This window comes from Chaetodon trifascialis, chromosome 3 (assembly GCF_039877785.1).
Source record: "Chaetodon trifascialis isolate fChaTrf1 chromosome 3, fChaTrf1.hap1, whole genome shotgun sequence".
Taxonomy (NCBI): Eukaryota; Metazoa; Chordata; class Actinopteri; order Chaetodontiformes; family Chaetodontidae; genus Chaetodon; species Chaetodon trifascialis.
In genome coordinates, this window is record NC_092058.1 from 9,914,973 (window position 1) to 9,939,934 (window position 24,962).

At 41.8% G+C, this 24,962-nt stretch overlaps 1 protein-coding gene across 2 annotated transcripts in view; it reads right to left on the reverse strand.

Moving 5' to 3' along the window:
* tox2 (TOX high mobility group box family member 2) overlaps positions 1-24,962 on the reverse strand; it is a 92,302-nt gene that overhangs the window by 13,194 nt on the left and 54,146 nt on the right. For both annotated transcript variants that reach the window (XM_070959141.1, XM_070959142.1), the window contains exon 4: positions 15,671-15,958. In XM_070959141.1, the coding sequence (XP_070815242.1) occupies positions 15,671-15,958 (288 nt within the window). The remainder of the gene's footprint in view (positions 1-15,670; positions 15,959-24,962) is intronic.

A 24,962-nucleotide genomic window follows, 5' to 3' on the forward strand; every position in this document is an offset into this window, starting at 1 on the left:
CATGACTTCTCGTAAATAAAAGGGGTTGTTTGTAGAAATTAATCCATAGAGAATGCAGAGCAATGTAGTGTCTTTTGGTTCATTATTTTGGTTTACTGGCCCACATCTGTTTCGCTTTAATATAGCCCTGGCTAAATTTTATTTAGAGATAAATATAGAAATAATTTCAAAAGTTAAAAACATTTAACTATGGTTAAAAACATTTAAAATGGTTTAAAAATGTTTACATATATTTGAATATAAACTGAAAACATATAAATATATGTTGAAAATGTGTAATATCTATGGTGTGATCCTAGTTTGTTTGATATGTACATGAGCCAGCAGCGTCATCAGGCATTCAACCTAACAGTCAGCAGCATAATGTGTCAATCTTGGTTTTTCTTAACTTTCATTGGAAAGTCCTAAACTAGCAGCCAATCTAATTAAATTCCCAGGTAAAGGGGTGGGGCTTAGCTGTGAGCTGCTGCTTCTGGTAGTCGGAGGGAGGCAGAAGCGAGTCATCAAGTTATCACTGAGTGAAGTGGAGTACCGTATGAAAGCATTGGTGTGCATAAATTGTGGCAGACTAGCAGTTATCCTTCCGGTTTGGACTTTTGTGATCTATAAGAGGTAAATATGAGCTTCTGTGGGACGCTGTGACTAAATGTTGTCGTGTTAAAAAGCAAGGTGCGTAGTTAATTTGAAGTAGCTGTTAGCCTTCGCATGTTAGCCATTAGCTTTGCTTTTTAACAGTTAGCTTTGCATGTGAAGCAGCTGGTTATGACAAGCTACTGCTAGCTTGCCATGAAATAGAGTATGGACTTGTTGTTAAGCTGATTTATCTGATTCAGGAGATGGACATTTGTGACTGTAAGAGAGGGAGAGGGGACCAGGAAAGCTCCTTTGCACCACTATGGAGAGTGGTTCCCTCCTGCTGTTGTACTGTAGATCGTCGCTCCTGTTTTATCTGGAGCTTCACCTGCTGCTGTTTTCTTCACTGCTCCACCTGCTGCCCTGCTGAGTATCTCCAGGATTCGTGAGTACTGATTACATTGCCTTGAGAGTTGTTTTTACATTTTGGTATTGCTGAGTGAGCTTGTGTGTGTTGCTATCTATTAAAGTCCGATATATTTAAGTCTCACTTGTTGTAATGTGAAAATAATTCCTGAGATAGATGTGAGAATATGAAATATTCCAGCTCCACGCACTGTTTTCCTCGCTGCTTCTCTGATGTCCGCCCTCTCTCTCGCTTCTTTCCCGAATCGGTGAATTAAGAATTTATTTCAACCAAACCAGAGTCAGTGATGATTGCTGGAACAGTGGAAAATGAACCAGGAAGGTTTTGGTGAGTTTTGTCTTAGTTGCGTTTGAATGCAGTGCGTTTTACGTTAAAATGGCCGTTTCTGTGAATGGAGTCTGGTGGCTTTGGCCAGAGCAAAACAGATCTTACTCTTCAACAACGGTACACATCCTTCCCATAATGCCGTCAGACACTTACTATAAAAATCTGAGCCTGTCAGCAGCAACAACAAACACTTTTAGGGACATACATTGATTGACAAACATCCATAGGGATTATATTGCAACATTTTTCAATACTGAAAAACTTAAAATCTGTTGTCTCCATTGGTCACTTGGACACAAAAAAGTCAGGTAATATGTAACCAGAGCTCCTCCCATTTGACCAGGACACTGCGCACAAGGTCACTTTCATTGATTGAAAATGAAATGTAGGTCAAGTAGGTTAAAATGCAAGGACAAAAAACTGTATATTTTTAATATACTTCCTTAAATCTCATTGGAGCCACTTATTTTACTCTCATAATAAGAGAACACAGGTTGTAAATATTAAGTTAGGAGCCATCCAGTTTGAAAAATACCCAAGGCCCCACCCAGAGTACTACAACACGAGCACATTATACATCTACATGGGATAGGTGTTACATTAATAAAGAGGGGTTTTTTTTATTCAATTTGAGTTTTGAATCACAAGGTCGAACTTTACCTCAAGCCAAATTTTTCATTGCTTCAACTTTCAGCCATGTAGAGTAACACACATGCCCATTATCACTTAACTCAAAACGATGTGATTTTTCAAGGGGGCTCTCTATTACAGTTAAAGGTACAATCCATAATTTCTATTGACTTCTATTTTGTAGGAAGTGCAACAAGTGCAGGCCCTCCAGGGTCCTTGAGACACTGTGGACTTCAGTTCCTGCTTCTGAAACTTCAGTTTTAAGAAGCCAGAAATCTCAGCACCTTGCAAAGCAATCGTTGCATCAATGGCATTGCTCAACAACCCTATCAACCCCCTGCAGATACATTATGCTCACTGTGTGCAATGAAAGAGAAAAATGTTACTGAGTGCTACATCAAATGACACCTTTTTTCAAATAGAAATAGAAACAAAAAGGGCACTCGCAGCTGGAGAATGACCCCCACGTGCAGAACACCCTTGCGCATGATTACAGAATCTGACTCGCACAAAGTTCTGCTCTTAGCAGTCTTGAAAGATCTTCAATAATAACTACATCAAAAGCTTTTCTTCAAGATTCATCAGGACAGAACACGAGCACGGACCAAAGGATGCTTTTAATGCGGGCATAAATGGGAATGTTTGGCAATTTACAGATCAGAAAGTGATGAACTAGCATTTGTTAGCTCTTTTAAACATTTATGAGTTAAATAATACATTACACATTAGTGAAGTGCTAAAAAGATCAAATTGAAAAGGCCCGAGCATATGAGGTCTTGATAAACACGAGTGGAGGTTCAGAGATGAAGGCTCTGCTCTCTAATCATAATTGGCCCCAGTAGGTTGCTGGAATAAAAATGCACAACAAAGTAATGTTGTACGAGGCTCTGGCCTGCTTTGAAAACTCATAATATTCACACGACATTAGATTCTGTGTTTGCCTCAGCAGCTGCTCACAAAAGGCAGCCATGAACAAAGACATTTCTTTTGCATTTCAAATAACCAAGCTTTAACCTCCCCCATCCACGGCAATCTCCAACTTCCAATCATAATTCAAAACACCATCGTTACACTTCTTAAAACATGAGGAAATAGCTTGAGCAAAATAAGCAGCAAGACAGGGAAAAGAGAGGAAGAGAGAGGGAAGAGAAGGAAATAGAAATCCATTAATTTTCCATTTTCCATGGACTTTCTCTTTAAGGGTCCTCACAAACCAAGAAGCATTGAAAAACCAATTAATCAAACATGAATGGGCTATCATAGACACGTTTCCATAGCAACAGCCTCCAGGCAAAATTGTCACCCTTTAATCTGAGCCACACCATGTTTAATATAAACAAGAAGGAGACATGCAGAGCAAAAGGGTTCACCAGGGGAAAGCACCACGGCATCGTGGGTGCTGCTGGTTGACCTCGTAAGAGCAGGAACAGAAAAACCTTTCGTCACTCAGGCTTCACAGACGCAGAGACACGAAACTGCATCCAAGTTCCTGTTTTAAGGGTTTCATTTAAGAGAATTCATCCTGTTTTTATGGAGGAAAAGCTGTAGAGATGGCAGAGAGGGAGGGAGGGAAGCAAAGCAAGCAAAGCAAATTGTTCACTGTACTTCTTTTGTTTCGCATCAAGCGAACGTGTCATCTGCTATTATTTATATTCACTCTCATATTTCGAAGCATTAGCTCAAAGTTTCATTAGGGCTGAGTGTTGTGTCCTAACTAATGGAGCAGTTTGTCACCAGGAAATACAGAAACAAATCAGCTACAGCCACTGAAAGCAAAGACAATAAAAGCACAAAGAAACTGATTCCAAAGTCTGAAAGTGTTTCCTTATTGCCGTTCCTAAAAGCAGCTACGTGCAATATAACACCTGAAAGACGAGCGCTCATTACTCAAAACACCTACTGTGATAATCTGCCTCTAACAGTCATTCCTGTGTCATTCCTTAAAATGAGTGCTTTTTAGTTGGCGCTTTCACCTGTGTGAGACAGAAAGAGCAAGAAGTTATCACGTAACGCCATCAAGCCTGGGCTAAATAAAGCAGACGGCAGACGGCTGTACAAATATTATGAAAGAATCTGACAAAGGTTGCTGGTTGCCATAGGTACTGTATGCTAATTCCTAATGGTATCATCCATAGCTGGACAAAAGAGGGAGGAGTGCACGGTGAGTAACAGGATTTGATTGGTCACCGCTCTCTGCCTTTAGCATGTAACACAGACTGACTTTTCATTGACTCTCGATGTAGACGACAGGTCTATAATACACACTTTATTCCTGCGTGACTCGGTCTGTGATGCAACATTATTTTGTTTTTTGAGTGGGGTAGTCTTATTCTGTGCTGAAGCAGCTAACTCACTGAACATTATACTCATCATCGCTGCTCTGCTTTCTGTGTTTCGTGGCACAGCAATAAACCAATAACACCCGACTTGAGCAGTGCATAGGCCTAAATTTATATATTTTGATTATTTATGAAGTTGGACTCTGAGCTCTCTTGGTACTGTCATAGCTGTGCTTAACCTCCAGCAATTTAGCTGTTTGTTGTAAAGCCCCAGGAGATCAGAGACCCTCATAAACACAGCAGGCAAAGAAAGAGGAAAGGAAAGAGGACACTGGAACAGAGCGAGACATAACAGAGGATAAAAGCAGGGAAACAGCAAGAGAAAAAAAACAACAACACGTGACCTAAAACCCATCTACAAAGTTAGCAAGAGGACGGCCAGATATTGCTTTCTGGTGATGAGCAGCCAGGCAGACCTAAACTGTGATGTAAAGCCAGGAAACTCGGTGTGAACGTGTTCCTCTGCCATCGTTACGCCTGTCGTGTTTGTATTCACATCTTGTACATCATAGTCAAATGGGAGTCAAATAACAAAGGCTTTCCAATTATGTGTAGCACATTGTGTGCGAGATGGAATATCACAAAGCCATTGTTCCCGTGCTCCTGCTGACCTTACCTTTGAAATGGTTTCACGGCCGCTCCAATTGCCTGCACCATTTGATTTAGCTAAGGGGATTTGACCACCAGCACAGAGATGAGAGAAGGGGAGAAGAGAGCCCTGTGCTGCTACAAGGAGAAAGAGGAGAGATTCACACCAGCGAGAGTAAAACAGCTAACCTTGCTCCGTCCTTATGATGATTAAACCAGAGTGGCATCTGTTTCATCATTTGAATAAGCGGCTTGATTGCTATGCAAGGTTTTATAGCACTGGCATCATAATAACCAGTCTCTCCATGATAAGGAATCAATAAATGTTTCAGCTGATTATCACCATCTCAAAAATAACCATCAAAATACAGACGGGCCTTCTGTGGAGCCGAGTCAATTCGCTTTTAGTTCGCTTGCTTCAAAATGTAAGTGAAAAATGAAACGTCTTTGCTAATGATGGAGGATTTTACCCCACAGTGCTGCGCGGTATCTGTTAGTGTTTGGATTTCACAGAAACGTCACCTGCTGAACTGCTTTAATCAGCACTATCAGACTTTCAGACGCTCCCCCTATCCCGTCCTGCCCTGCTTGAAAATACAGTGATCAATGCTTCTGCGAGTCCTGAGACTTTCCTCTCCTCACCCCCTGCTTGACTGGAGCCATCTTGTTTAGAGTGATGGCTCACTCACACAGGTTCACGGCTGCTATTGTAAAATCACCCAGCGTTTAATTGAAACAAATGACTATAATAATAGAACATTATCCCTGCAGGCACCCAGCCATGACAGCTTTAATTAGAGGCGCGTTCAAGACTGATCCTTCAAAAGCACAGCCGCCGCGCAACACGGCGGTAAACACGCCTTTAGGTGGGGAGCCAACCCTGGGGCCTCGCAGCCCTCAAAGCTACTTCTCATTCACCCTGAGGGCAAAGCACTAACAACTCTGTTCCTCAAAGAGCCTTCGAGCCTCCACCCCTCCCTCCCCCTCCTCACGCTCTCCCTCTCTTCTCTCTCCCTTCATCCATGTCTTCTCGGTTTATCAAGCTTATATACACCCAGGAGGGTCATTTACACAAGCTGAGGAGAATTAATAAGAGAGTGGATTTATGAATCATACGCTACTTAAGTATGAAAGCAAAGGCAAAATGCTGCCACTGCCTTCTTGCGACATCAGACAGATGCTAAGTGAGGAGATATGATGGGCAGCAGATGCCGGGATGTTTGAGCGGAAGAAACACAAGTGGTTTAAGAATTTGTTGAAGCTTAATTGGATGTGTTTCAAAAGTAGTCAATATGACTTATAAAACATTATTCAATAAGACAAGGAGACTTTGATTCAAATGTAGTATGATGCTGTGATCCAGGTGTATACCAGCCAACTGTATTTAGCAGCACGCTATTAAAACCTCGTTTTATTTATTAGCTTGGCAGTGGCTCCGTGTTGCCACAACAAGAAGACACTATAAGGTCACTTTCAATCATTCCAATTACATGCTAGTCAAGAGGAAAAAATATAAAATGCCTGCTCTTGCACCTCCTGCACTGAACTGTGATCAAGTAATTAATCTGGCAGAAAAACAGCAATACCTCACAAACTAGCAGCAGAAGGAAATAATTATGAGTTTCAGCACAAACTTCAAAAGAGAGAAGAAGCGGTTTATTCCAAGAACGTCGTAAGTAGCCACACTGTTGAAATGGACTTTGCCATATTATCTCTGAAAGCCAAGCGGAGACCATGCCAGCACATTTGATATTTTCATAAAAAGTAGGAATGACTCGTAAGTGGTGCCTCACAGATAAATTGTAAACTAAACACACACAAAACAAACAAATTAGACTTGAAGTTATAACAAAGTAAACGGTAAAAAGATCAACTTTTCCGATGCTGTTCTTTACAGCCCTCTGTGCTGGTAATGTATTTTCCTTTGAGTGGAAAGTACTTCGTGTCGGTGGCTGTTAACATCATTATCATTTTCATTATTAAATCTGATAGTTGGAAGCACAAAGAGGCTGATGTCCCTGGCTGCGAATGACTGTTGGTTCAAAAAGTACTGTACCACCCTGAACGCCTCTCAGAGTGACTCTGTGGCAGCAACAAGGCAGTGGTTGATTTGCAGATAGTAATGTCATGATGTCCCCCTCGGCACCATCCTCCATGTTCCTCATTACTGCTAATGTCAGAACCTCCTTTGCTTTTATTTTCTCCCTCTCTCTTCCTCTCCATCCCCCCCAGTTCTCTCTCTTGTTCCTCAGTCTCTTTTCTTCTCGCTCTCTCTTGTTCTGTCTCACTGTCTCTGTCTCCCCCTGTCTCGCTCCCTCTCAGCCCGGGCGTGTCTCTGAGCTCACCTCACAAAGCACAGCGTCAGAAAATCAGAGCCTCGTCTGACATGACATGTAGGAGACGGTTGTGAGGAGCGGTGGGGACACACACTCCTGACAGCAGAAGGCTAGGCTCCTCTGCTCCCACTAATGAGACCCCTGACTGCCGTGTCAAATACACTTTGTGTGTATCTGTGTGTATGTGTGTGTGTGCGTGTGCGTGTGTGTGGGCGTGCCCACACTCGCACAACAACAAAAACTGAACGTAGATGCAGAAATAATGAACACAAAAACAAGAAAGCGCACACAAATGAGAAGCAGGTGCTTATAGGTTTGCATGTGCCAAGCAAGTGGAGGTCATGGCGAGATGATCTGCATGTGTGTGAAATCCTTTCAAATTGCACATACATCTGAGAGAAGACACCTTATTCTACAGCTTTGAGCTATAACAAATGTTACAGACACAGGATCACCCAGCAAACTCGTTGCATCACGGCTTGAGGTACGGTATGTGTAAGGCTTATTGTTTTGCTGATCTTCGCCCCTTCAAGTGGGTTTTCACCCAGATTTGATGCCCCTCTAAAAGCTGCGCTCTCTACTCTAAGACAACACAGTCATCACGACAGTTTATGGTCAAGTTAAGTTTTTTTTTTTTTTTGCAACACAGCTCAGAAAACATTTCTACTAAAAGACAGAATGGAAAGAAAACTCAAATAAGTCACTAGTTTGCTTCTCAAATGAAATCAAAATGTGAACTACAGACAGAAAATATTCCCACAGCCTGCTCCTGTAGTTTTTTTTGATTCGGTTAGATTTTGCTGCAGAATTCCTCTTTATCCCAATATCAAATACAACCTGTCACAGTCATGTAACAATTATTAGAGACATTTTTTTCCCTCCTTTGCACCATGGAGGGTGAGTGCTACCCGTGACTTCTGCCTGTAGCTTGCGCCTCTGACAGTACACGATGAACTGTTACATGAATACGCAAAGTGTTTTAATCACCCTGACTCGAGCCACTCTTGTGCGCATTAGCAGACAGAGCGACAGTGTTGAGTTGAGCTGGTGGCTGGTGGCACAGCAGGGGAGACGTCCCTGAGTGAGATGACATGGGACGGCTCTCCACTGCCACCAGGGCAGAATATTCCTGGTGGTGAAAGCACAATGAGCTGATGGATGGTTGAGATAGGGCACAGTGCAATATGGACAAGATTTCATGGCATGATAAATCTCAGCAGGGGCCCGTGGCTAAGTGTAATATGAAATCCCTTATCTATGTATCTGCTTCATAACACCGGCTATCTGCTGCAGCTGAATCTGCCTTTGTTTCTTTAGCTTCTGTTCTTTGCTTGAATGCCACTGCTGATCACATCTACAGTATGGAGGAGCCCGGTGACAACAACATGTGTGTGATAACACATCTTTTACTCAGTTGTTTTTGAAATACGATGTGATGAATTATCTAAATTGAAAATTGTCACAGTAGAGATCCTCATCCATTACCTGTGATCGCTCTGATAAGCAGCGTTATTAGAAAAGAATTTGTATATAGCGCTCTTACCGTCGAGGCTGGCCTGTGTTTGTACAAAACAAGTTTGAGTTACACCTGCAATATAAATGAAATGCAATTTGTCTCACATAACTTATCCTTTTTGAGTTCGGGGCGTGTGTTATTTAACACCGTCTCTTTAGAATTTCCGACTAAAAAGAAAATAAATTAAGTCGGCACCTTATCCTCTGATTAGCTTAATCCAATAGGTTAATTGACTTTATCAGGGTGGAGAAAATAGATGAGCTGCCATCCCAGCCCGCAATAAAAATCCCTCCAAAATGATGAAATTGGAAAATAACCTATATTTCTTTTAAGATATTTCTTAATATACAACTACAGTTTCATATCACATTGCCAGAGAAATAAGGCACTTTCTCCCAGGAGATGAGAAAAGAATTGAATTTTTCCTTATCGGTCATCTATTTTTCCACAGAATGCTATTACTTGCTGCCTGCCGTTGCTAAGCAACAGGAAATATTAATAGGACCTTTTATTAGCTAGGCTTTACCAGTGGAGTACTAAAATGAGGAAGTGGAAAACATGAATGTGTTACATAAATCTCTGAACCTTTCAGGGTTTGCACAAGTCTCTGTTTGTCCAGTGATTTATGGCTGTGATGGTTCATTTATGGGAGAGGGAGGTGTGAAATGCCAAATGGAACATTAGCCTAAGGGACAATTTGAAAATAAATAATCACAAAAAAAGTGGGAAAAAAAAGGGAAGCAGTTTAAAGAACTGCCCTATTTTTCTCTTCTTTTTTTGCTGCAGATTTCAAGAGGCCATCAAACAAGCATGCGATATTTTTGTTCTGCTGGAGGCATTGATCATTCAAAATCATCTACGCCTGAATCAACATTCGAATAACTAATACAAGTCCCGTTCTATCACTGGGCTTGTTGAACTGTGGTGAAAAGCGACAGACATTCCATCATTTTCCGCAGACGCTCTAATCCCTTTAAAAAATGACTAAGAATGAAGGTCTTTCAAAGGAGAAATAGGTTTTCTTCATCTGAATGAAAAGTATAGAATAAGGCAAAGCCTCAAAGAGCAGAAAGTCTTTACAGGCAAAGGTAAGACAAATTTAAAGTCCATATTGGAAAAGTCTAAACACATTTAATTGCAATATTTCAGAAAAGTCACTTGACAACAGTCCAGGTGATATACAGCACTGTTCATTTTTCAGACTTAGACTTATGAGGCCAAGATTGTCTCTATAAATGCATCGCTTAATCTCTAATCCACCTTCTTCTCTGTTCCATGTTTATACAAAAACCAGCAGGTGTACAGTATGCGATAATACGTTTGCTGGGACCTTCCATCACAGGGAGAACACATTAAAACACACCTCTGCTCTCTTATCATTAATTCATCCCAGCTTGTCTGTGACAAGTTCAGTTGACATTGCAGCTCATATTTCATTCACACAGGCTTGGAGAGCGGGCACCTGCCAGGAGCACTTAATACCTCGCGAGTAAAAGTAAAGAAAGAAAAGAAAACACCGGCATCCACCCAATTTAACATGACAATCAGGGTGGGATTAACACTTGATAATTAACCTCAGCCACTGAAGATAAAGAGCTTGCGAGGAAATTTTTATATTTAAATGTTGCTAACAAAAGAAATTAGAGTATGAATTTGAATATGAATGCAGATCTTTAGGGTGCCACAACCCTCATTACAAATGAACTGACCCTCATTCAGGCGGATTCACGTCTTGTATTCCGGAAAATAACAAACGAGATAATACCTGGGAGTTTGACGGAGCTAAGGCTGCGTCTGCATATAGCTCTTTCTGCCAATACATAGCTGTTATCCCCTGGTTGATTATACATTCATCATCTGTTACATATTCAAAACATCACACTCGAGGCAGTCTGATGATGGCTAATATTGCATGCATCATTGAGGAACATGAGAAAAAACTTAATCAAAGTTAATTTATTCCAGTTGTAGGCACAGGTCATATGAATTTGAGGAGAATTTTAAACATACCGTAACTGAATATGGAGCCTTTCTGTGCAAAGAGATGACAGATGTGGTTGTCACAGTACAGGTGTGAAGCTCATGTAAATATATGGGTCCAGCCAATAATTTAAGTCTTTTGCTTTAGGTTTTGGCGTAAATAAAGACAAAGCAGACAATAGTGAGGCCACTCCAGAAATTAGTCACCAGCAGCAGCAGCAGCAGCAGCAGCAGCAGCAGCAGCAGCAGCAGCAACAGCAGCAACAGCAGCAGCAGCAGCAGCAGCAGAGATGTGTATCTTTTTGGGCTGTATTGATAAGATCAATGCAACCTGAGCATGGCTATTAAATGTCTAATGTGTTTTGGAACTTGTAGATGCTATGACAGGGGGGCATTAACAGAGAGAGAGATAGAGGGAGGGAGGGAGAGAGAGAGGCCCTGCCAAGTGCATCAGAGAAAGGAGCTCTCTGAAAGATATCAGGTTGGGCCAGGAGAGGCTTCAGACCGCAACATAATAAGCATCAGGAAAAAAAAAACACCTTATGAATTGAAAATGGCCTTTTTACAAAATTAGGGGAGTACAGTCAATTACGTCTTTCTCAGGTTTGGAGAGTCAGCAGCCTGAAGCCAGCACCTGGTTGGATTGTAAGCTTCCATCGACTCGTCTTGTTCCTGTTGATGATTCACCTTTAAAGGTTTAGCCGTATTCTACAGTTTGGTTACCAATAAACTTGAGAACCAAATCCAGCAATGAATTAACAAGCAGGTCTGCTGCTTCAGTTACTTTCATTATCGATTAATCTGCAGATTGTCTTCACGTCCAGCTGATTAATGGTTTGCTGTGCCATAATTATGACTACCCAAAACCCAGGTGGATGTCCTCAAAATGTTTGTTTTGTTCACCAACAATCCACAAGTCAAAGATTATACATCATTGTACTCTTATATGCACATGAAGTCAGAACCAGTGGCTTTTTGACAAAAACTGTATAAACAGTTGATTATCTGACTTCTCGATTCATCTCTGTGAACAAGTGTTGCCTAGCCAAAGCCTGATGGGTGATGGAGGAGGACTCTCTGTGATGTAGACCTCCATTGTTGTTGAACTATTAAAAACACATCAATGAGCCCCACTGACGCACTGGCTAACATGCTCCTTCATTACTGTGAACATGGGCAGTGTTCGTTCCACATTCGCCGTCCTGCTGCTGTAAATCCGCACTAGCATGAAATGAAATTACATATGAGCGATCAGTTTGTGTATTTACATCTCCAGCAGGAACAACTGGGCTTGGGTTGGAAAAGCACAGACTGGGAAGTCAGGGGATGGAAACACAGAAATACACCAGTTTTTATTCTTTATTATGCTCTATTCTTTATTTTAAGTGGAAATCTTGATAGCTGTCAGCGGTCAGGAGGATCCACACCCACCTAGAGATCTAAATCTAAACACCATTTAGTCCTACAGTTCACTCTACCACTACAAAAGAGCACCATCTCTTCTGTCCAGCAGCTGCATGACTATGATCAACTGCTGCTATAATGCCGCTCTGAATCATTTTTGTTATATAATTGCCCTATTTTATTTTATGTTTATATTGTTGCATCTGCAATGGAGTACTTTCAAACGTCCTCGTGCTTGAATCACGTAGGCCCACATTTAAAAACCAGGACCTCTCAGCCTTTTGTTGAGACAGAATAACCCTATTTCACTCAACTGAATTATCTCTAAAATATCTAATAATGAAATCCGGGAGGTACAGAAAACTTGAGGTATATGCTCATTTTGAATAAGAGTTACCGCTTTCCCCTTTGCAATTTCTTCTTGCTTTCCTTCCCACAATGCCCTCCTCTGCCTCACCCCCCCATCCTCACCCCTCCTCACTTCATCCAACTCTATTGCACTCTTTTCATTGCCCAGCTCACGTATTGAATCTGCCTGATGAAAACAGATCTCACTGCAGCACCACAATAGAATGGCTGATGCAGGAAAGATGAACCCTAATGGATTTTTTTTTCAATGTGCTCAAGATTGAATATAAGGCCTGACCTCCAGATGTAGTGGATCCATTTCAACAGCAGAGATATTGTTTATAGTGAGGACACAGAAACACATGGACACGCAACGTCAACAGCAGCCTCAGAAAAATCCCTTTCTATCTACATGTAACTCAGTAAACGCAGTATTTTCCAGCCCACAAAACAGTCTAAAATTAGAATTAACCCTTATTATTTATCTATCCATGTCAAGTGAGGTATTCATTATGATAGCATCTCATGTTTGAACTGCAGAGTTTGCTTAATTACTCTGCTCAACAGACTGTGTCAAGGTGAGGCACCAGTTTAATAGACACTCCATTCTCAGCACAAATGAACCTCTGCTACGCTTTGGTAGTTTCGCCAGGCAGGCTATTTGATTTAGAAATTTCTGAGTTTGCTTTATATGCTGCAAGTTGAAGCAGAGCCCTGAAAAGATCTGCTATATGTTCAAGGGGCTGCTCTCAGAGCCACTGAGGAATATTGAGGTTTGGGAGGTTACAATGTTTTTTTTTTTTTTTTTAAAGATCCCTGATTACCTGGTTAAAGGCTAGATTAAATCTGCTGGTGTAATTTCCAGTGCACTAATTTCTTTGTTTTCGTCATTTATTTGCTTATAAATCACCCTGAATAATAATAATTTGAAGAATATATCACATTTGCAGTATGTGTTGCATTTCTTTGTGTCTGCGGTGGCACGGTGGAACAGTGGCAACACTGTCGGCTCACAGCTAGAAGGTCCCGGGTTCGATTCCCGCTGCGGGCGCCGGGGGGCATGTCCTCCACCATGCCTTCGGTGCCTGCTGCTTGAGGAAAGGGGGCCTTTCTGTGTGGATGTTCACCTGGGGGATCCTCCTTAAAAAAAACCCACTAAAAACATGCCAGAAGATCACCACCTGACCAATGGTGACAAAAGAAACTGGGTCCCCGGGCGCAGGTCGGATGGCAGCCCACCGCTCCTGGTCTGCCGCGGAGGAAGGACGACCAGGATGGGTCAAACGCGGAGGACAAATTTCACCAATTGCATGGTGTGTGCAGCGTGTATGTAGTGTGTGTGACAGATAAAGGGGATTGTCCCTCTGATTCTTCTTTAGACATCCACCTGAATCGTAATCACCTGCAGTTACCGCCTTTTTTCCTACGTTTGTTTTATTTACATGTTCATCGTGTGTCATTTCAAACACGTCTCGTGCACTTTTATCGCACAGCCTGCAGCATTCAATCTATTACACCGGCGAGTGTGTCCCTCTGTAGCTGTAACAAATATCCTGACTGCAGAGAGAAAGACTGGCCAATCAACCACTGTCTCCCCAGCAAAGGTCATGACCAAAATGTGAAATGAATATGAAGATAAATGACACAAGAATCCAAAGCCGAGGGGGAATATTCCAACATCATGTGGAATGTACAGCATGTTTATGTTGCAGATGTTTATCAGACTGTATTTTGGCTATATACAGGCTGTGTTTATCCTTATCTCTTCTGTTTACGATGAGCATTATAATACATTATGCTTGACCTACATATGCAGCTGTATGTATTTAATGTGTCCTGTATACAATAGATGCTCTTGTCTTTTCATTAACACACACAAAACACGCTGCTGGCTTGTCATTTGCAATGATGCCTCAGACAGAAAAGAAAACTATGAACCATGTGCACTATATTATGAGCAATCTACTCAGAAGGCACAGCTGTAGTGTGTAGCTGTTTACGATAAATCAGTCAATGTCAAGTAAGTTATGAAGCTATGAAATTTTGACCTTCACACCCCGAACACAAACATCTTTGCATTTGTTAATATCGGTGACCATACAGTATGCGCTTTCTCTTTATGCAAGTGATTTTCACTGAGGTCTGCAATCAATAAAAAGCATTCGCATCTGTTCATATTTCAAAGGCAAGTATTGAATGAAACATCAAGGAGTCACATAGATGTTTAAAGAACTCTATTCCGTTCACCTCTATTACAACATTTATATTTTTGACACTGAATAGGATCAAAAACACTGAACTCCACCGATTTTCTCAGCTCAGCTTTTTCTTGCCACATATGGCGATACTGTATGTGTACTATACAGACGCTACTAACTGGAGAACCTATTGCAGCCTATGGGATACATAATGTTTCACGCGTAAGCGTCAGACATATAATTTGTTGTGATAGAAACCTGCTCTATTTCCTGCAGTTCTCATGAATGCAATTATGGTTTGGAGAAGCTAATTTGTGCAGGAGCAGTTCTGTGTGGAGCTGTGGGAGTAATCAGCAAGCATTCATGTTTGAAGGCTTGACAGATTGACCGATGCATGCTGTCGAGGTAGATATGATGCTGATGGATTTACCCACAATCCCTTTCTCCATGCATCAGAGCTGACATGGCAAACACTGAACAATCACTCAGTTCCCCCACTTAGCCCCCTTCGTCATGTCTTGAAAATTACATTTACCTTATATGGTTGTAATCTGTTTCATATTACAAAGCACTTTAAAATGGCTGTTTTGGATGTTTCGCAATATACAAAAAGCTTTGAAAATCATTTAAAAAGACAGATTTGTCCAATCTCTCATGTGCTCCATCATTTTTTTTTCCTAAGCTGCAACTTTGTATCTCCCTCTGTATTTGATATCTACTCTGTGATTGTGTAGATGTAAAAGTTAATAATTTGCCCTCATGTCCTGGCTATCTCAGAAAGAAAATCAGTTTTTGTGTAAGCTAGCACAGCTGAAATCACACAACAAACTGACAGTTTTTGGTCCAAGTCCAACCCTCTTTACTTCTTACTCTTTCTTTAATTAGAAGCTTAAATTGGTCAAAACATTTGTGACCATTACTGAAAGTATTCTCTGACTCTTTAAATGTCAGCGTGTTACTGGGGCCCCCTAATGGAGTGCTTCAGCCCATGTAGTGCTACTCACCGAGGGCATTTGGCTGGAGACGAGGTGGCTGTCCTGTGCCAGCATGTTAGACATCATGAGTGTGGGCAGCTCTGGGTAGGAATACGGGTTGATGAGCCCATTGTGTGGCAGCGAGTGGCAGAGGTAGCCTGTAGAGTCATGCTCCATCAGGTGAAGAAGAGGAGGCTCAGGGTGGTTAGGTGGAGTGATGGGGGGAATCTCGTAGTCTTCGTCCCCGGCTCCATTTCCACTGGCCGTGCCACCGCCTCCGCCTCCTCCCCCGCCGCCGCCGCTCTGGCCTGTGTAGTTCTGAGGGAGACAAAGACATGAGAAAACTTTATTGACTTGGGGCTACACACCTGCTACCTCAAGGCTGATACCATGTCCCAAACACAGCAAAATAAGGAAACACAGGCAGAGGGCACGGACTCTGCTGATACTAACACCACCACACTTGTAGTGGTTCATAAGTGATGCTTGAGAGGGATTATTTTTCTATGAGTATACACTAAAGCAATATGCCCCAAGAGGTGGTGGTTTACACTGATTTTGAACAGCTAGGGGGCTTTGTTTGGCACGACGTGGAGCAACACACAGATGTAGTGGAGGGCATGCTCACAGATTGGGGTGATTCTTAACATTTATCTGGATCTCGCCATTAACTGTGCAACTGTTGAAGCAGTGTTCAATTAGCGCTCCTCCTTGCTGGTGCAGGGGTGTCTGTCTCTGGACAGGTGCGTTTTAATTGCCAGAAGCAAAGATATTGCTCCAGCATCTTCTCTGTCATTGTGGTTTGGGTGCCAGAAGGGCTCACTTTTCCTGTTTTTCACAGTGGCATAATTCTGATGGATTTAGGTGATTGTCTTCAAATCAATAGCCAGATCTTTCTCAGCACACCAGGTCAAACATGGCTCAGCCAATCATAATCAAGAGCTATTTGCATTATAAATAGTTTTTTAGGAAAAACCTGCTCATTCCTTTTTCAGGAAGTAATGGATTTTTGATGTTAAGTCAAACTAAAGCTAGCATAAGTCAAAGCTGATTTCTACATGACACCGTTTCATATGGGCTGCAGATGTAGACATTCAATTTACTGTAATAGAGTTATTTGACAAAGAGAAATAGCTTATTCAGTGGCCAAGGTTTCAAAAGGTCCTGTTCATTTCCTGCAAAGGCCGTGTTAGGCAACTAGAGCACTTCCAAGGAATGGATGGACAGAAAACTCTTCCAGTTGGATCACAAGTATCATGAAAGATGAGCAGCTGCGTTGCAAAATTTATGGTCCTTTGATAAAAGAGTCAAAGGTACAAGAATGTGTACATAAATCATAAGAACAAAAGTCAACAACAGCTCATTTCATTAAGAAACATCCAGTCACCAAACTTAAAATTCAGTTGCATGTTCCGCTAACAGCGAGCTAAAGCTAAATCAGATTCCTTTTAGATTCTTGGTAAATCTTGGATTATTTTGGCATCAGTGGTGGGAGTTTTCCCCCAAATGCAATGGAAAAACACTAAATTCACTAGAGCTCTAATTCACATCTAAATGACTTCTCATGCATAGCAATGGTAACAGAGGTTCATGGGTATCACGGTATTTAGAGCCAATCACAATATCAAACTGATATTGAACTGAAAAAGTCACAATTTTTATTATTATAAAGTTGAAATAATTAAAACTATCAAGACAGAGCTTTGGTAATTTTGAAATGGAAACCTCCAAACTATTCAAATCAATGAAACTGTTGACTTTCAGAGCCACTGTTGTAGATCAGTGCAAAGTCACAGCGTCCATAGCGACAGTACATGTTATTAATGCTACATGCTAACACTTGAGTTAACTGACACTTATAAAAATGGATCTCAGCCTCCCCCACATGCATATTATCTTAAAGCCTTGTCGTTAACTATTGCTTACCACAGCAATATTGGACTGCAGGTAACCATCACAGCAGTACTTCTGCTTTCTGCTTCGTTATCAGTTAGCTTTTATTGCCGGCGCTGACCTGACCATAAGTTCAACTGACAACAAACAAAAACCAGATAAGTGTTACAGACATGCAATAGGTGTAATTACAGACTTTGTGGTGTTCCAATACAGAAAATAAAACTCTGTTTAGTGTAGTGGTGTTAGCCTCTGTCTCATTCATTATTTTCATATATCAGGAAACCACAAAGAGTGTTATGGATTATGGAGTGTTGGATAGGAAAAAATAATGATAAATTGAAAACTGATGCCCTGTGGTTCTCAATTTCTTGCAGCAGACTCCAGGATAAACATCTATTTGGCAGACAACCCCTTACTGACAGCTGAACTAACTAACAGTTGGTCGATCAGCGGCAAAATAAATGCAAAATTACATTACATTACAGCATTTAAGGATCATATAACCTTAAAAATGCGTTCTTGAATAACCGAACTGATACGGGGGAAAACGTTGCAAAAATAGAAAAAAGCAGAATTTATTTATTAATATGTTAACATCTTGTTTACCAAAGAATTTGGTTTCCTGCCAATCTGCAAAAAGGTTTGAAAACTGTATTATTTCTGCCGTTTTGCTGGACTAGGTGTAATTTTGTTTCACATGACGAACGTCTCATTTTGAACCAAAAACTCAATGCTTGGCAATGAGTAATAAAGAAGACCCACAGCCTCTGTATTTGTGTGCTGTCGCGCTAACACAGTAAGTCCAATCAGATCAGAGTCCTGCACAGAGCGAGAAGAAAAGAAAAATAGCAGGGAAATTCAACGGGGAACGAAAAGCAATTTTGTCAGAGACGATCCAACTTGACTCCCATTGTAATGACTGAGTCAAATTAATCATCACAAATAATATTCTGGTGTCAGCCATTCAAGGGTTTTTTAATAGAATTTTTATGATTCATGTCTAGCAGTATACATCAAACAGTCAGTTCTGCAACATTTCTGAAATCAATTCAATATCATCTTTGTGTAGGCTGTCATCCTCGGCAGCAGAGTGGTCATTTATCTCTCAAACAGATACTTTTAGAAAATAAGGGGCACGGGGAGATGGAAGACAGAAGAGAGGATACAGGGCACTTTTATTTTTTCTTATTTCTCCCAACCCTCTTTTAGTGTAGAGGTGAGCATAAAGGCCCATTCTGTAATTTTGTGACCACATAAATTACAGCTTTGCTAAGATATATCACTTCCAAATGACAAATGGGCATTTTCAGCTGCTTGGAATACAAAACACAGGCCTGTTTCACTGCAAAGAAACCTCAGAAAATATCAACAATGTACATTTTGTGCTCGTCCAATGTTGGCGTGTGTTAATTTTGAAGTGATAGCAGCTTTCAAGCCTTGTGTTTTCGTGCTTTGGCCATTTGGATCACAGATTGGGCCTTTAAGTACACAGTAATGAACAATCTTCAGTTTACAACAATAGCTTTCAGGAGGATTAAAATGTACATAATGTCTTTAAAGGAATACCAATCTAAGGCTGTAAGCACAAAGCCACATGAGAGGAATTTCATTAAGTTACAATACCTAAAACACTAAAACACCCATCTTTAATTTGACCACAAAAAAGGACGTTAGCGATGTTTTATTGTGAAGCAAGAATGCAGACGCAGCCTCAGCATTTAAAGCACACTTTCATCTCCCTGCACGTTACGGCAAATGAAGCAAATAAGAGGAAAAGAAGTGCGATCGCGTTAGTTTGATTCACTTTGTCCCGACAAAGCCTGCAAGCCAGTTGATATTAATTTTCTGGACTGTCCTTTGAAGACAGATGTTTTTGTAAACCTGTGGGGATAATGTTATTGTTTGGTCTAATGGACAAGAAAACGAACATTTCCTGAGATTCAATTTCCCTCATAATTGTTGGAAGGAAACTAAATTGTCTGCTGTAAACATGGGAGCCATTGTGTGAAGTGAGTCTCAGTGCGTGTCCCTCGGAGCCTTCTGCTTGGCCGTCTTCTTTTACCGTGCTTCGCTGCGACTGCGGCTGACCACTGTGTAATCTGAAGACCGCCGCTCTGTGTCATCATCGAGCGTGTTCATCAAGCTTTTGTTTTCTCAGTTTAAATATATATGCACGCTGCGGAAACATTTTCCCGGCCCCATCCGCTGCTTTTGATTGTGCAGAGGGACGAGGACTGTGGATGTGTCATGTGTTAGACTGCTGTGAGGGCTCATCCACTGCCCTTGATGATAAAATGTAAATACCAAGGACGTTCCCAGTTGGATTGTGGCAAGATAAATTATTCATATGCCTCTATTCAGAATGAGCATGCATGTACAGGACCACGTGTACACTCTGGCTAATGTATACTCTTTTCTCCTTTAAAAGTAAAATCCAAACAAAGGCGGGGTATTTGATGGATCGTATGGACCAATGTGTGTCCTAGTATGGAATTAACTTTTCAAACAAAAGCCTTTTTTCCTTCCCTATGAGGTCCTCATCATTGGTTTCTTTTCAATAGTTAGGGATGCGCTCCTACCAAAAGCTGCATTACTCACATTTTATTTTCTCAGCAAAACATCCTTTATTTTTCTCCTCTGATCGATAGCACACACTATAGGGAGCATTATTTCCAATACACAGTATGCTCAGCCTGCACAGCGAGCGAAACACAATCTGTAACATTTTAATTAAGAGACAGATCTCCCGACTGTAAGTGTTACATACCAGCACACCTTTCATTTGAAAGAAACAGATGAACAGACAGTTGGTCTGGGACTGAGAGAGAAAATAACATTGATTGGGGAGCTCTCCAGCTTGTCTTTTATTTGGCACAGATCTCTCCCTCCCTCTGTAACGCTGCCTGAGTATTCAAGGCCTTCTGGAGATGATATTGACTGTGGCTAATGGCTCATTATCTGTACATTCTCCTTCTTATTAGATTATTGTTGTAATGCCTGCAGAGATCTGGATTTGGGACATAAGCAAATTAATATCAAAATGCATATTAATTCTGTAAAATGATTCACTGTCAAATTTAATCCGCATGCACAACAAAAGAGCTGCATGCATTCTGGAACTGGTGAAACACTGCATGTTCTTGGCATAGTGTTGTATTTAGAGCTGAAAATTAATCAGCAACTATTGTGATCATTAGTTAATCATTTAAGCCATTTTAAGGCGAAAATTTCTCAAATGTGAAGATTTGCTGCTTTTCTGTGTTTTATATCATCATAAACTGAACATTTGTTGGACTGTTGGGTGGAGAAAACAAGACATTTTGATATGTCATCTTGGGCTCTTATGGCAAAGGAGAAAATAATGAGTAGATTAATCCGTGATGAAAATAATCATTAGTTGCAGCCCTGCTATAATTTGCTGGTTTCTTATTATATTAGCAAAAAAGCCAGCGAAAATCTTTATACTAACATTATTCTTATTTTGACAGGCGGCCCACACACTGTGAACATTTCCTCTTAAAAATAATCAAGCTCACACAATAAGAGCACAAGTGCATGAGCATATTCGGGCCAGTTGCTTGTGTGCCACACAGACGCAGAGTTTGGCGTCCTCTCAAGTCAGCGTTTGTTTCGGAGAGAGGGCGGGACCGACAGCTCGGAGACAGACGATGACAGATCTGCCTTACCACTAATGTGCACTTATCTGCCTATTGGAGAGCTTTGTCACAGTGGTGATTTATGCTTAAAATCCCCCTCACACTACCACTTCCATCACCTCCGACGCTCTTCGTTCCAACGCCTTCGCGTATCCACCGTGCAGCGCTCTGCACACGGAGACAAAGTCAGGCCCCGTTATCTCTCCTTTCCACGCAGTCCGGTTTGCAAGGAAAACGGTGGATTTATCTTTGGGAAGAATTTGAGAGCATCATCTATTCTCATTCACTCTGCCATCGCTCTCCCAAAGGAAGATTATACTGTATATTTATGAATGATCCTGTTTACTAGAGTACACAGAGCTCTTGTTTTAATATAACACAGCAGAGGCAAATAGCTGTTGTCAGACTACAAAGATCACTTACTTTCAAGAGCTTAATCTGAATGGCTCGAATTGATCTGCTACTTCTGTTTACTGGGCTGTTTGTTTTTGATATTCCTCTTTCTCCTTTTCCCTTCTTCTTTCTCTCTTTATCCCTCCACCTCTCTCAGTCAACTCAGGCTTAATTAAAGCCATAGCTGTTCTTCTGCTACAATATCATGTCAGGGGGTATCAACACACCACAAAGCCTTCTCTGGCAGAGCCCAAAGACAGGGAGGGGGGAGAGGGCCAGAGATCCAGTTACAGCCACCCTACACCTCCACTCTCCTCTTCCTCTCTTGGCTGGCCCAACCCCAGCCTGCCCTGCCACTCAAAGAGCCCAAACAGTTCTGGTCCCCGCTCCACAAATACCCCAGACCCTCATCACTCCCCCCGCCTCGCCCGCCCATCCCCCTGTCATCTCATCTCTCTCTAAAACAGCCAGGCTGCATTATTTATCTGTCACTCTGTTACTGTTTGGAAATCATGAAAGGGGCTGCGGGGATGGGGATGCTAAACCGCCGTGTACTTGGTTTCTGTCCGGTCAATGAGCGGGATGGGAGGGTGGGAAGAGACGAAGTTGGGAGAGAGAGAGAGATTCGGAGGCAGCAAGGGGGTGAGACAGGGAAAAAGTATAATGTCAAAGGCTCTTTCTAGGAAATAAAATCCAGCTACTATCTCTGCAGCCCTGGCCATAACTATGTGAGAAGAATGCTGCTCTGTGACAAAAATGCTTATTATTTATCAGTATAGGAGGGAGAATATGTCGGGAATGGTGAGAATAATAATTAAAGCGAGTACCAACTGTCCAAAGATGCAGATGGCCTGATTCAACCAAGACACTGAGTGCATTACTAACTAACCTCCCATTGACTAAAACCAGCCTTTCTAATTGCATATATTGTCCCCCTTTTCTTTTATGTTTCTTTTCCTCCTTCTCCCCCGTGTATCCTGTTCCCAGTGCTCGTCTCACTTGTCAGTCAAGGTCAGGAGGTCATCCTCATCTGATCGCGTGTCAGAGCAGATTAGAATCAGAGCTTTTGTGCCATGTCATATTTCATTATGCATTTGACTCATCTCGCAGGTCAAGGGGTCAGTGTGATTTGATTGGATGACAGAAATGATATAATTTGTGTTTAACCCTAGGCTGTATGAGGCTCTGAGTGGCGTACTAATGCATTTTGCAAAGACGGGGCAGGCCCTCTCCACAAGCGACTAATTCGAAGTGGCACGCCGCAGAGTTGAAGGAGAGCCAGAGCTATTGCACAACATGCTGAGGTTATAAGGGAGGCTTTATCAAATAATAAACACAACCTCCCTTGTACCTCTGCTTCCGTCTGTCTCTCGCACGCTTTCTTTTTACTCTGCAAACTGATGCAAGTGCCCAGACATTAGCCGCCTTCTGTGCCTAATATGTTACTTTTCTCCTCCTTTTTTCTTTCTTTATCAATTTGAGTCACTGAAGATGTGTCGCTGACCCTCTTGTCTCATGTTTTTCTCTTTCTCTCTCTCTCTCTCTCTCTCTCTCTCTCTCTCTCTCTCTCTCTCTGCCTCTGTTTCTTCTTCGCTGTCTAATAACACTTCATATTGGTGAGAGAGGAGACTAATGGAGAAGTGCTGTCAGCAACAACAACCACATCATTATTGCTGAACATTCAACTGGAACACAAACAACATTTAAATAGCTCCCAAATGATTATAGAACAGAACAGATATAGATAGAATAGATAACAGTAGCAAAAAAAATCGACTGCTTTATTACTGTGAAGAGGACTATCAACAGGTTTTATTGTTTGATAAATAAACACACATATAAATGTTTTTCTGCTGGTTTTGCGTCGTGTGCACAGAAAAAGTTCAGGAACTCGCCGTAGTAATGATATGCAGATGCCGCACAGTGTCAGTGAAAACTCAACTGTGATCTCCACTAATGCGGTCGGAAAACAAACCATGGGTGCACGAGATTGCTCAGGTTTCCCAATAGTCGTCTAGAGTGATTGTGATGCCGATGTTGATACTGCTGTGGGTGGCGGGGGGAGGGGAGGCGAGGAGGAGGGTGGGTGGAGTAGAAAACAGAGAGGAAGGAGCAGAGAAGAAGGGGAGGGGGAAGAGATGAATCCAACATTTCAAATGAGGACCATAATCAAACTTATTGCCTGACAGGGTGAATCTAGGATTACACTGTTACCCTGGCAGACGTGCAGTATTATTTCCAGAGTCCTCTCTGTCTCTTCCTGTTCGGAGCAGCCATGTCTCCTCGAGAGGGAAGCCTTCTGAACTTAGCTCATTGGCACACCACTGTCTGTTCTGGGCTTAACAACAGCCACCGCTGCTGATGAGTTATGACCACACAGAAGCCACCCAGAGACCCAGCAAGGCCAAAAAACAGTAGCCGGTCAACTGTTTTTAAATTTTTAATGACTCTTCAGTTATCTATTTTTCTACACTCAGTCAAATCATTATTAGCATGTGCACAATAGTGCTACTGTGTCTGAATGACAAAACTAATTATTGCTATAAGAGCAAGTAAATGGACAAAAAAAACAGCACAATAAAGGGTTGGTGGATCAGTACCGACTGACTCTAACAATGTTGGAAATAACAAAGGGAGCGCTGATGGCGCAGTCATCCAAACAAACGTGCATTATTCTAAGAATTGTTAGGATCCTGTCACCCACAAATAACTCTGCTATACACCAGGAGAAGGGGGGTGTAAAGTGCATGTGGCTGGTGAGATTGTGTGTTCGCCTATGTGTCATTTAATGTCATGCATTTCTTCTTGCACACAAGAAGAGGGTAATAGCTCTTGAATGCTTTTTGTGAACAATTTGTAGGTATCTCTGTTTATTTTAAACAATAACTTACTGTCAGAGACTGCCTGCTCTGTGTGTGTGTGTGTGTGTGTGTGTGTGTGTGTGTGTGTGTGTGTGTGTGTGTGTGTGTGTGTGTGTGTGTTCTTAAGTGTCTCCCTCCCTGGTTCAGAGTCAATGAGGCTGTGTATCGGAGGCTGGCACAGCTGGTGGGAGCAGGAGACTAACATCTGGACCCTCGTACTCTTGGTGCCATTGTTAATAAGAGGCTGGTGGGGAGTGGAGGGGAGTGGAGGAGACAGCTCTCCAGTGTCAATGAACCTCCCTGTCTCTCACTAGAGCTCAGCACTGCAGCTCATACTTGATGCATCACAAATATGTGGACAAAATTGCTGAGTTAAACCCTAAAAGGTTTTATAGTTTTATAGGCCTGGGTTTTGTAGTTTTAAGCAATGGAAGTGGTGCCCTTCTAGAGATGTAATGATGGTTGGTTGGTCGGTCTTCTATTTTGGTCCAGACTGAACTAGAGAAACTACTGGGA